Genomic DNA, 13,947 nt, shown 5'->3' on the forward strand with positions numbered 1-13,947 from the left:
ATTTTTTCCATGGAATGGGGTACAGGGGGTGGTTGCAGGATGATTCAAGTACATTATATTTATTGTGCACTTTATTTCTATTATTATTACATCAGCTCCACCTCAGATCACCAAGCATTAGATCCTGGAGCCTGGGGACTCCCGTCTTAAAGGATCAGCGTTGTTTCCCAACTCTGTAGGAGTCTTAGGAACTTGTTGCTTGCCTTGTACATGCGCTGACCTGGACCCTGTAGCATTGGTGAAGTTTATGTAAAATGTCTGTATGTCACTTTAATGTACGGTCATTTGTCTCAAAAATGTATATGACTGTGCCTTCTACTTCTAACAGGTGCAACAGTTCTCAGAGATTCTGAAAGCCTGTCTTCTGGGTTATAACCTTCAGTTTGACTTGAATAAAAGTTTCCACTGTCTTCTTGATTGTTAATTGAATTTTAGTTGACAGGATTGAGGGTCCTGGCAGTGGAAGGGTGAAAAGTGGTTTGATCCTGGATCCAACTGAAAGAAGAGAACAGATAATGACCAGGCTGCTGCACTGGGCCCTTTCTTGTCAAATACAATCCTCTTGTTTTGTTTTCCACACTCTTACTCTCCCTCGTCTTATATGGGGTGGTCACTCGCTCCACCTGAGTTGGGAAATGGAGGTGGGGAGTTCCAAAGAATCTCCTCCTGTTGCCTTTCTTTTCTTTCTTTTTTAAAGGCTATTTATTTGGCTGACCAGGTCATGGTCATGTCACATGAGATCTTCAGTCTTCATTGAGGTGTGTGGGATCTTTAGTTGCAGCATGAGAACTCTTGGTTGAAGCACGTGGGACCTGGGGGAGCCCTTTCTTCCTACTCAGTACACAACCCTGCCAACAGCCAATTTTTAAACCAGGAGCCTTAAAACATTAAAACTCCAACTTCACACTCAGTCCTCACATTCAGTCTCTTAAATGATGTACTTTGTCAATGTAAAATAATCAATGCTCTCTCTCTTCCCACTGAAATGATCTTAGTATCAGCCCCTGCAACTTTGGTGGACTAGGAACCTCTCCTGTTGGGTCCTGGGGCAACCCTCTGACTCACAAGCCCCAGACTAGCACTGGAGGAAAGAATATTAACCTTGTTCTCTGGCTCGCTCACGATCCACAAGCCCTGGAAAATTAGCAAGTGGTACCAAAGGGGTTTCCCTGGTGGCACAATGGGTAGCACACCTGCCAATGCTGGAGACACCAGTTTGCTCCCTGATCCGGGAAGATCCCACGTGCCACGGAGCAACTAAGCCCGCATGCTGCAGCTACTGAGGTCTGTGGGGCACAAGAAAAGCCACCACAGTGAGAAGCCAGGGCATCGCAATAAAGACCCAGCAGAGCCAAAAATAAATAGATGCATTTTTAAAAAAAGTTTCTATTACACCCACTTAGAACAAGACCTGATCAGTACTCACTGAGGCAACACAGGTACTAAAATTGGAATGATACAGAGATGGGTAGCATGGCCCCTGAGTAAGGACTACAGGCGTATTTATGAAATATTCTATATTAAAAAAAGAAAACTTGATCAGAACACGAGACTAAGCTTTGTACCTCCAATTAGTGTGTGTGTTGTTACACTTCACTGCAGAAATATTAGTTGGTTTAACTATAGAAAGCTGGAGCTGGGTGAAAATTCCAAAGATTGAATCAGCAGGCAAGTTTTATCCAATCATGTCTTTGAATGCATTACTGTCCCAGGCCCTATAAAAGGGAGGAGCTTTGGGAGGGCAGACCAGGTGAACCCAGTTCAGAGAGCAGGTCACACGGCAAAGAGTCCTCAGCTGTCAGCCCAGGATCACCCAGCTTGAGGTTCAGTCTTCTGGAGGAGGTGAGTTTCCTGGACAAAGGGAAAACTTTAAACTTTGTACTCTAGCCAAAGCTCAGTGCATTCGTATGTGGGGAAAATTCATAGGTACCAGCTTTTCCAAGCTTTCAGGTACAGGCACTCAGTCGTGTACAGCTCTTTGTGACCCCATGGACTGCAGCCAGACTCTCCTGACCGTGGGATTCTCCAGGCAAGAATACTGGAGTGGGTTGCCATTTCCTCCTCCAGGGGATCTTCCTCACCCTGGGGTGGAACCTGCATTGCCTGTAGTTCCTGCATTGGCCAGCAGATTCTTTACCACTGAGCCACATGGGAAGCCCACTTTTCCAAGTTTAGAGGATGTTTTTTTTGACAACTTCTCTGGCCTCAGAGGGTTTAATGTTATGAACTCTGTTTAAAGACCTAGCCTGATTGAAGCCACTTCTTTCTTTCTTTTTCTTCCCTTCCCCACTCTGGCACACTTTGGGGCATGCAGGATCTTACTTCCCGGAGCAGGGATTGATCCTGTGTCCCCTTCACTGCAAGGCAGATTCTTAACTGGACCACCAGAGAAGTCCCAAATTCCAAGGTCTTAACCTCAATGCCCCACAGTGTCCCTGTGGGATTGAGTGCATGTCTGCAAGTGGGACCAGATTGTCCGTATGTGCCTGGGGTTGTGCTGAAAGAACTTGTGGGCAGACCCAGATGGAGAAACCATGGGATCTACATAAAAATAATAAAAGGCCAATGTACTTGGATATGGAGAACCACCCAGAGCACCTAAGATGTGGGTCAGGGGAATGCATGCTCCAGCGAGGCCCTGTGCTGCTAGGAAGGATTTGATATTTTCCCGTGAGGGAAAAGAATGGTAAAACGGGGTGTCCTTAGAGGATTAGCATTATATAGGGCCATCTGCCAGTATGTGATAAATGCATTAAGAAAAGGAAAGAATGTATTAAATTTTCTCCTATGGGGTCCTTCTGGATTTATCTTTGCTTTTTTATTGATGAGATCAAGGCAGTTGATCTGATCAGACTGCTTGATGAGGTTGACACCAAATGTGAAATATCATCAACTAACAGAAACCAGGGCTTCCCAGGTGGCATTAGTGGCAAAGAATCTGCCTGCCAATGCAGGAGATGTAAGAGATTTGATCCCTGGGTGGGGAAGATGCCCTGGAGGAGGAAATGGAAACCCATTCCAGTATTCTCACCTGGAAAATCCCATGGACAGAGGAGCCTATCGGGCTACAATCTATGGGGTCAAAAAAAGTTGGACACAAAACGACTTAGCACGCAGGTATGCAACAGAAAACAATTTGTTTTCTGTGCGCCTATCATACTCAGAGAAGGCAATGGCACCCCACTCCAGTACTCTTGCCTGGAAAATCCCATGGACGGAGAAGCCTGGTAGGCTGCAGTCCATGGGGTCGCTGAGGGTCGGACATGATTGAACGACTTCACTTTCACTTTTCACTTTCATGCACTGGAGAAGGAAATGGCAGCCCACTCCAGTGTTCTTGCCTGGAGAATCCCAGGGACGGGGGAGCCTGGTGGGCTGCCATCCATGGGGTCACACAGAGTCGGACATGACTGAAGCGACTTAGCTATCATACTCCCACCAAGCCCTTTTGTTTTATGGTATAAAATTGGAAAAAAATATATATATGTATATATATATGAATCCTTGAATTACTGACCATATAGAAAATTGAAAAGGACGCAAAAATAGGCAAATTATATACAAGATGGACTTAATCATTTTTTAATGAGGTATAATTGATATATGACATTATATTAGTTTCAAATGGGGAATTCCCTGGAAGTTCAGTGGTTAGGACTCCACGCTTTTACTTCCAAGGGCCCAGCAGTGCAAAAAAAATACAAGCAAAACATCAAACAAATAAACTTTCAGATGTACAATATAATGATTTGATATTTATAATATTGTGAAATAATCATTAAAATCAGTTCAGTTCAGTTGCTCAGCTGTGTCCTACTCTGTAACCCATAGACTATAGGATGCCAGACTTCCCTGTCCATGACCAATTCCAAGAGTTTGCTCAGATTCATGTCCGTCAAGTCAGTGATGCCATCCAACCATCTCATCCTCTGTCATCCCCTTATCCTCCTGCCTTCAACCTTTCCCAGCATCAGGGTCTTTTCAATAAGTCAGTTCACATTAAGTGGCCAAAGTATTGAAGCTTCAGCTTCAGCATCAGTCCTTCCAATGAATATTCAGAACTGATTTCCTTTAGGATTGATTGGTTGGATCTCCTTGCAGTCCAAGGGACTCTCCAAGAGTCTTTTCCAACACCACAGTTCAAAAGCATCAATTATTTGGTGGTCAGCTTTCTTTATGGTCCAACTCTCAAATCCATGTGTGACTACTGGAAAAACCATAGCCTTGACTAGATGGACCTTTGTTGGCAAAGTAATGTCTCTGCTTTTTAATATGCTGTCTAGGTTGGTCATAGCTTTTCTTCCAAGGGGCAAGCATCTTTTAATTTCATGACTTTTTAAATAAAAAGCTTATTTTCATGGCTAATTAAAATCACTAAAATAAGTCATTAATATCATTACCATATATAGTTGTGAAAATTTTTCTTATGATGAGAACATTTAAGATTTACTCTTAAAAATTAAAAATTACAAATATTTACTTTCTTAGCAACTTTCAAATATGTAATTCTGTATTATTAACTATAGTGCCGTCTGTACTTGCTTCCACACACAAGTGGGAAAGGGCAGGGATTAGAAACACAGATAGACCATAATAAAGCTGTAACTTTGATAAACACAGTGAAGCAGAGACAAATGCTGTTCACGAGGAAGAGTAATTTCGGAGGGAAAAACAAAACAGGAAATGTGATGAGGGAGATTTTCCTAAGTGCTGTATCATTGAACTGTGTCGCAGTGATGTAGCTGGGGTAGCCAGACAGATGTCTGTGCCTGATGTAGTTTTCAGCATAGAGAAATAAAGTGTATGGATTCCATCCTATTGCTTCTATTTGGTTCACTTTTCTCTATTTTTTCCTAGTATTTTACCTTCCTACAGTAATTAAAAGAACATACTTTATACAGATCATTGCCTTTTTTAACTGGTGGCTTCCCTGGTGGCTCAGATGGTTAAGAATCTGCATACAATGCAGGAGACCAGTTTCAATCCCCTGGGAAGATCCCCTGGACAAGGAGATGGCTACCCACTCTAGTGTTCTTGCCTGGAGAATTCCATGGACAGAGGAGCCTGACTGGTTACAGTCCATGGAGTTGCAAAGAGTCAGATGGGACTGAGCAACTGACACTGTAATTACATTGAGCCGGTCTTATGTCTTCCATAAGTCAAGTGACTGAATATATGTCACTCTGTATTGGGACACTATTCTGTTATGTTGCTCTATTTTCTATTTTTGTGGCACTATGACACCATCTTTATTATAATTTCAATAGCATTTTATTATCTGTGTAAATCCTCCAAGCTTATTTTTTAATATTTATTTTTATTTGTTTATTATGTGTTTGGCTGCACTGGGTCTTATTTGCAGCATGTGGGATCTAAGTTTCCTGACCAGGGATTGAACCCAGGCCCCCTACATTGGGAGCTCCGAGTCTTGGCCACTGGACCACCAGGAAGTCTCCCTCCAAATTTATTCTTCAGAAATACCCTGTCTATTATTTGGCCTTTTGCTACATGTCATTTAGAATTGCTCTGTCAATTTTCTCTCTCTCTCACACACACACATCTTCTGGATTTTCCTTGAAAATGCATTGACTATACAATCCATCCAGAGAGAACTTCCATTTCCAATAATATTGAGCCTTTTGATTAATTCATAAACATGGCTTTTCTCTTCATACCTTTATTATCTTGTAGTTATCTACAGATAACTTGCATACCTTACATTAGATTTGTTCATAGGTATTTAATGTTGGAAATTATGATAAAGTTATTACTTTAATTTTGTTTCTCTTATAAAAATTGCTTTTGGAATATTGACCTTGTAAAAGGCACCTTGTTAAATTCATCTAGTCTAATATTTGTAGATATTTAGGGTTTTTTCCCAAACAAAATCCTGCTGTCTATAAATAATAGTTGATACATTTTCTTTTTTACATTTTTAAAATGTTAACTGTTTTTGGCCATGCCATGCGGCATATGCAATCTTAGCTCTCTGACCAGGGATGGAGTCCACGTCCCTGCAGTGGAAGCACAGAGTCCTAACTACTGGACCACCAGGGAAGTCCTTGATACATTTTCAGGTCTTATTTAAGTGGCTGGGTACCAGCCATATGTTGTATAGAGTTGACAATGGACTTCCATCTCTCAATCCCAAGAATAAAACTTTTAAGAACAATTTTTGTTGTACTTTTAAGAGTAATTTTTGTTGTATTTATTTTGTAATTATTTTATCACAATGAAAGTTTCCTTCTATTCCTAGCTTAGCAAGTGTCTTTCTTAGGATTGAGTACTGACTTTTATTAAACATATTCAATGTATCTGCTTATGTGGTAGTATGTTCTTTCAGTTCTATTAATGTGGCAAATTATGTGGCTTTTTGAAATTTAACCCAAAATGCATGCAGAACATAGACTTCACCCACACATAATATGCTTTCTTTACACATGACTTGGTTTCGTTTGCAGACATTTAGCTGAGGGTTTTCACATCTATACTCGTACGAGTTGCTAGACAGCAGTCACCCTTACTTTAATGAGTTTGTAAAGTTTCATGATCAGGAAGGGTTGTTAATTAAAATAGGAATGTCTCCTCTTTCCCTATGCTCTGTGAGAATTTGTGTATTATTAGAGTTATTACTTTCTTAAGTTTCTCAAAATTTACCTATGAAGTTATCTGAGCCTGAAATGTATGCTCTCTCTTTCTTTTTTCATTATACTGGTGATGTATATAATTAGATACAAATCTCCTGTTTCTATTGTGTGATCTTTAAGCATCCAACAGTATCAACGTATGCAGCATTCATGCAACATTTGATTGTTACCTAAATAGTGAGATAAGAAAATAAGAAATAAGAAAACTTATAAAATATTATTTATACATGTCCTGATGTTGTTTTAAAGCAGATCTCCAGAAACAAAAGATGTCATGAACTAAATCCTGGCAGCTGAATCTATAAGAAACATTGCCAAGAATGGATTTAGGTTTCAGAGCATCATTTCAGCATGAACCATCCAATGAGGACCCAAAGTCAGCAAATACAGGCTTTATCCCCAGTCGAGGACCCACTCTGCAAACAGCAGAGGATATCTCTCAGTTGCAAAACACTCAGCCCGGCTTATTGCAAAATGGTAATAACTCACGTGCAAGGCAGGAACTGCAAAGACTCTATAAGTCATTTCACTTATGGCTGCAGCCAGAAAAACACAGCAAGCATGAAATTATTTTTCAACTTGCCCTGGAACAATTTATGATCAATAAGCACTGCAGTGAAAAGTCTACTTTGAAAGAGAAATGGAAAGCAAGTGGTGGAGACCTGGAGAAATTCACAGAAGACCTGCATGATGACTGCATAAAGCTACCTGATTTGGTATGTAGAGTGTTCTGACCTCTGGGATGAGGGGCAGAAAGGAGTAAGGAATAAATAATACATTCAGTTGTTGATGCCTGGAAGAAGAGAAAGAAGGGTTACTGTAGACCAATTATTAGTCAGATCACTCTTCCTCAGACAAATACTTACTATTCCAAGTAAGCAAGAATCAACATTTTATATGTTTATTCAGTGAGGCATATGGGAGCCAACATATTAATTAGAGTAATTGATTTTCATAGGTGAAGTGCTAAGAGGACCCCACTGAGAAAATGTCAATTGGGCAGAAACCTCAGGATGAGAAATGCCTTGACAAGAGCTGGTTCTTCCTTCAGAAAGCCTTGTTATGGTTCACTCAGTTGTGTCCGACTCTTTGTGACCCCATGGGCTGCAGCACGCCAGGCTTCCCTCCCTCCACTATCCCCTGGAGTTTGCTCAAATCCATGTCCACTGAGTCGGTGATGCCATGCAACCATCTTATCCTCCGTCACCCCCTTTTCCGTTTGCCCTCAATCTTCTCCAGCATCAAGGTCTTTCCTAATGAGTTAGCTCTTTGCATCAAGTGGCCAAAGTACTGGAGTTTCAGCTTCAGCTTTAATCTTTCCAATGAATATTCAGGGTTGATTTCCTTTAGGATTGACTACTTTGATCTCCTTTCTCCTTGAAGTCCAAGGGACTCGCAGTATTCATCTTTTTTCATCATGGAACACACACTAAAAAAGAAATTACCATGAAATTTGATACAGGCAGAAATAAGGGCAGGACAAAGAGGTATGGGAGCCCACAGTACAAAGATATTGGGAAAGCCTGACTGAGGTGGGTTTTCCAAAACCGGTTTTATCACATAGTAGATAAATAATCATGCCTTTTTTTTTTTTTTTAATAGGTCCATGTCCACATGCAGGGGCAGGAAGCCCTCTTTTCAGAAAATATGTCCTTAAAAGAAATCATCTTTCATCTAACCAATCAGTTGTCAACAGGAGGGGTGAACATGGGAACTCCGTCCTGGACCATGCAAGATACATCCCTGGAAACAGGACAAAGTGAGTGGGCAGAGCCCAGGTCCCAGAGGGGTGGCCCATGTGGGCTCTTTCTTGGGTGCAACTTCACTGAGTCACTTTTTCGCCTCCTACAGGAAATGAAGGTAAAGAAAATGATGGCAACATTTCTGTGAAAAGTGACAGTATTACTAGTCCAAGCAATCAGATACCTTCCCTAATCATTGTCCAAGAAGAGAATCACCTGAGGCTGGAAGAAGGAGGTGTTTCTCTGGAGAATCCACGGAACTCCAGAAGAGGAGCAGGCCCAGGCCCCTCCAGGCCTCAGGATGGATCCCTGAAAGGACCCTCCTCTCAAGATGTCCTCATGGAAGTGGAACGAGACCAGGTCACCCCTGGGCCTGTTTCTACCCTCCAGAGCTCTGAGGGGACTTCTGCACGTGGGAAACACCAGGAAAGATCCCTCAGAGCCCCAGAAGTATACAGATGTGAGAGATGTCCCAAGACCTTCAGGTATTCCTCTCGGTTCAGAGTTCACCAGAAAAGACACGATAATGAGAGAACATATATTTGTGCCGAGTGTGGCAAAGGCTTCTTTCAGGCCTCAGACCTCCATGTGCATCAGAGGATTCATACAGGAGAGAAGCCCTTTGTGTGCAGCACATGTGAAATGGCCTTCACCCACAAAACCAACCTTCGGGCTCACGAGAGAACCCACACGGGAGAGAAGCCCTATGAGTGTTCCCTCTGCCAGAGACGCTTCCGCCAGTCCTCCACCTACCACCGCCATCTTAGGTTTCACCAGAAAACTACCCTCAAAAGTGCTCCACACTAAATTAAGCTTCCTCGGCTACAGCCCCAATGTAATGCACACAAATATGCATGTGAATATGTGTATTTCCATAGTATTTCTCCATTTGGAATATACTTTATAATTTTCTCATGTTATTCCCATTGTCTCACACCACCCGAATGTAAGTTTAAGAAAGACAAGTATTTTCTCAGTTTTTTTTCACTAACTTATCTCAGGTGCTTTGAAATAGCTGACACATTTCCAACAACTAGTAAATATCTGCTGGGTACATGAATTTATCTTTAAGATTGGTGTTATTTTTAAAATTTAGCCCCACACGAGAAGACAGTGAGTTCCCATGCCAGAACACGCGACCACCAGCTCAGAGTGGTCCACTGAGGCTTCTGCTGCCTGCTACCCTGTTCTCTGTCCACACCCTTCATCTTGTGGGCTTCAGCTTTTCAGCAACTGTGAACCTGGGGAGATCTGGGTCCCGCTCAGGACATCAGATCTTATTGCCCTCCCAGGCCTCGACCTTCCCCTGAAGCTCAATAAAATGGCTTTGTTACCAACCAGGGTTCTTGGCTTCCTTTCTTAATCAACAGAAACTGATCAGAGGCCAGAAAAGAAATTCAGGTAAGGCTTTTTTGAGGTCCCTGCTGCAGCAGAGGGGAGCGAAAACAAATTATAGGTTCCCTTGTTTGCTTGCTCCCCAAGGTGGGGCTCAGCACCCTACTTTTGCTCCTGACCCTCTGCTTTTGCTCCAGGCTCTTCAAAAATGGCAGTTGGGGACTTCTCTGGTGGTTCCGTGGTGGAAAGTGAGCCTGCCAATGCAGGAGACACAGGTCGGATTCCTGATACAGGAGGATCCCACACGCTGCAGGGCAACAAAGTCCCTGTGCCACAACTATTCGCCTGTATTATAAGCCCTGGAGCTGCAAGTACTGGACTGGCGTGCTGGGACTACTGAAGCCTGAGTGCCCTCGAGGCTACGCTCCACAGCGGGAGAGGCAATCACAGTTAGAAATCCGTGCACCACAGCTAGCGTGGCCCCCAGTCACTGCAACTGTGGAAAAAGCCCATGGAGCAATGAAGATTCAGCACAGTCAAATCAGTAAAAAATCCAAATGCAAAAGAATGAAATTGGACCCCCAACCTAACCCCAGATACAAAAATTAACTTGAAATGGATCAAAGACCTAAATGTAAGAGCTTAACTCTAAAGCTCTTAAAAGAAAATAAATAAATGTTCATGACCTTGGATTAGGTCATGGTATTTTAGATAAGACGCCAAAAGCAAAAACAATAGAAAAAATAAACTGGACTTCATAAAAAAAATTTTTTTTAAGTGGCAATTGGGTTTTTTGGACTGGAGAGAATCCCAGCCTGTGCAACCTTGAGTGACTTACCCCAGGTGACACGAAATGTGGTCCATAGCTCTGGACATTTCTCTGCTCCAAACAGTCTCATCCCTTGAGTGGCTGGTACCTGGCAGGGAGAATCCCTCCCAGTTCCCTGGAGCAATTTCTGGGAACTTGGGAAGGGGCTGTCCCTGGCCCGGATCAATCTACCATGGGCACAGAGGTCTTATCTGGGGTGCCATAAATTGTTACCAAAATAGCAAGTCCATGTGCCTGACACAGAGTGAGGCCCATCAGTACTAAACAGAGTCTGAAACAGAGAAAGGTTTATTACAGATTCATACAGAGATGGGTGGCTCATGCCCTAAAAACCCCAAAGTTACTAAAAGCTTTCAGTTGGCTGTTGAAGACTTCTCAGTGTCAGATCCTTTGTTCTTGAGGTCCGGTCATGGTCAGGTAACGATGTTCCTGTAAGTCTCTACCAAATGGATGTTATTATCTGTCCTGGCAAAGTCCCAAGGCACAACTTTCACCCTCCAATGCCCCAGTCCTAGCTAAGAGGAGGCAGATCTCACTTGGCAGCTCCTTCAGGACCAGGTTTCCATATCCTGCCCAGCTGTCATCCCTGAAGAAGCCAGGCATCCAACCCAACTGGCCCTCTGTCTCCTCAGGCTGCCCAAAGTGGAAGACCAGGTCTTACAGACAGCAACTCACACAGACAGCAACTCACACAGACAGCCACTGCTATTAGGTTACAGAGAAAGGGATGGGGGAGAGGTTCACCGCTGCTTCAAGGGCTGGGCCTCGGCTAGTGGAGGGCCTTAGTAAGGGCTCTGGTGCTCTCAGGATGTAGATCTCAGTCTGTTCCCTGGGCTCTCCAGCTCACCCACTGGCCCAATGTGGGTGAGCTGGAGGGCCTCCAGGAGAAGGTCTGAATCTGCTTCTTACCTCACTCTCGACTTAATGACCACCACATCATGGACCTTTGACTGAATCATTTCCCCAGTGGTCCTTCATTGACAGTTACCTGTGGGCAGGGCCCACTGAGGTGCTGACCAATAGCTGAGCAGGACAACTACCAGGCTGCTCATTGACAGTTGGTTGCTTGTGGGCAGGGCCCACTGAGGCACTGGGCAATGGCTGAGCAAGACCTGTTGCCTAGTAGCAGGGTGCAGAGTAATGAAGCACAACAACAGCTACTGCTAAGGGCTGTACCCTTCCTGCTCTGTGAGGCTTACCCTATCTGTGCAGGCAAGCAGTTATTTTTAGTCCCAAACAGAAGTAGCTGCGCTTGATGGAGGCTGAAGTGATTTCTTTCTCAACATTCTGGTGATCTACAGACAAGATTCCCAGAAATCAGCCTTTGGCCTCTTTTAAAAGGAGTTAAGTTCTTCCTCCTAAAGGAGATCAGTCCTGGGTGTTCATTGGAAGGACTGATGCTGAAGCTGAAACTCCAATACTTTGGCCACCTCATGCGAAGAGTTGACTCATTGGAAAATACCCCGATGCTAAGAGGGATTGGGGGCAGGAGGAGAAGGGGACGACAGAGGATGAGATGGCTGGATGGCATCACTGACTCGATGGACGTGAGTCTGAGTGAACTCCGGGAGTTGGTGATGGACAGGGAGGCCTGGCGTGCTGCGATTCATGGGGTCGCAAAGAGTCGGACACGACGAGCGACTGCACTGAACTGAACTGAAGCTCTTCCTCTGCTCCCGGAAGTTGGCAGCACCACTTCCCGTTGTCCCTATTGTCATCGCTCAGTGGTGCCTGACTCTTGGCAACCCCACGGACTGCAGCACGCCAGGTTTCCCTGTCCTTCACTGTCTCCCCGAGTTTCTCAAACTCATGCCCATTGTCCCTAGTGGGGCCGGTGTACACTTGTTCCCTGTGACTGACGCAGCGCGCCCCTTGCCAAAGCCTATAGAGCAGTGGGAACTCTGGGTAATCCGGAGTGTCTGGACCATAGGCTTGGGGCAGAACATCCGGCATCACACAGGTGGCGGTCATTGTCTGTTGCTGGGTCTGTACACTCCATCACAGCTTCAAGAATGTGGTGTCTGGCCCCAGGAAGGCTCGAATGCAAATGTCACCCCCACCCCAACTTCACAGCGACATATCTGAAGGTCAACGATGGTGAATAACAAATGTGCTTGGATCCTGTACTTCTCCTCCTCCCCTTAGGGATCCCACTCAATGCACACCTGGGATGGCAGTCACTGTGTTGAGCGACCCTCTTCATGTAATTCAGGGTTCTCCATGTCCTCACCCTACCTTACCCCCATCTGTGTCCTAAGAATAAGAAACGCCTCATCAGGGCACTTCTTTCTGGCCACAGAGACGTTCTTGATCATCATATTAGAGTCTGCACTGGGAAAAGGCTTTACAAGTCTAGCAAATGTAAGAAAGCTTTTACAGCAAGTGCTCAGGTGTTCAGCTCTAGGCAGTACACACTGGGAAAGACCTTATTTGTAGGGTAGTGAATAGGGTAAATCTGATAGCCAAACTCCCACCTCAGTGACCACTCGGAAGTTCACACTGGAGAAAGGCTTTACGGCTGTGTGGAATGTGGCAAAATCTTTATGTAAATACAAAACTACAATAGAGCTTGAAAATCAGTAGATACTCACTGAACATTTAATTTTTTGTTAAACGTTTACTTTATTAAAGAATCGAATAAACATGACCCCAGTTTCCTATCCATTTTAAGTTTTTACTGTTTAAAGGCTACTTTAAAGGTCTTAAAACTGTACTTCAAAGTATTAATGTTTTAAAGAAAGGAAAAATAATCAAATTTCTAAGACAAAATCCTGAGTGGCAAAAATTTCCACATAGCCACTGCTCAGATAACTGTCTGTTCTCATCCTGTTCAGTTTTCTTTGAGATCTTAACTTTTGTTTTTAATCCTCTGCAGATATGTTGCCAGAGCTATCCAGCCACTATTTCTGAAAAAACTACATTAACAGCTTTCAGTGACTTGCATTTCACAACCTTTTCTGGAATCATCTCCACTCCCCACGCAGATGCAATCTTTGCAGTGACAGTAAGAATGATAATTGTTTTGACCCAAGGACGAAAGAGCAGATAAAACCAAGGAGGGTCTTGGAATGCAGGAATGGAAAAACCAGACCCGTATCGTCCACCCTCCCCCATGTTGTAACTGTTAACAGAACAGTATAACCTGTCTCCCCTCCTACCCCATAAAGAGAAGGTATTTGCCCTACTCTTCCCCCACATATACACGCCTCACCCAATCAGCAAATGACCTGCAAGACCCCTATCCCACTCCTTGTACCCTGGACATAAAAGTGGACTAAGAACCCCTGTTCAACGTCAGTTTTCCCTTGAGCTGGCCTGCTGTTGTAACAGTCTCACATTCTAATAAACGTTATTTCCCGCTCATTCTGTCTCCTGTTTGGAAATTCTTTTCCAA

General features: G+C 43.7%; 1 protein-coding gene and 1 non-coding gene across 2 annotated transcripts; both read left to right on the forward strand.

Moving 5' to 3' along the window:
- Positions 1 to 1,418: 1,418 nt before the first annotated feature.
- On the forward strand, positions 1,419 to 1,525 carry LOC112442476 (U6 spliceosomal RNA). The gene has a single exon (XR_003030565.1). It is a non-coding gene; the product is annotated as a U6 spliceosomal RNA (small nuclear RNA).
- Positions 1,526 to 6,967: 5,442 nt separating this feature from the next.
- On the forward strand, positions 6,968 to 9,196 carry LOC100141128 (zinc finger and SCAN domain-containing protein 4). Its single transcript, XM_024979494.1, has 3 exons — positions 6,968 to 7,363; positions 8,250 to 8,406; positions 8,499 to 9,196. Exons 1-3 carry the CDS (start codon positions 6,968 to 6,970, stop codon positions 9,194 to 9,196), a joined length of 1,251 nt encoding a protein of 416 aa, XP_024835262.1.
- The last annotated feature ends 4,751 nt before the right edge of the window (positions 9,197 to 13,947 follow it).

The sequence above is a fragment of the Bos taurus genome, chromosome 18 (assembly GCF_002263795.3).
Source record: "Bos taurus isolate L1 Dominette 01449 registration number 42190680 breed Hereford chromosome 18, ARS-UCD2.0, whole genome shotgun sequence".
Classification (NCBI taxonomy): Eukaryota; Metazoa; Chordata; class Mammalia; order Artiodactyla; family Bovidae; genus Bos; species Bos taurus.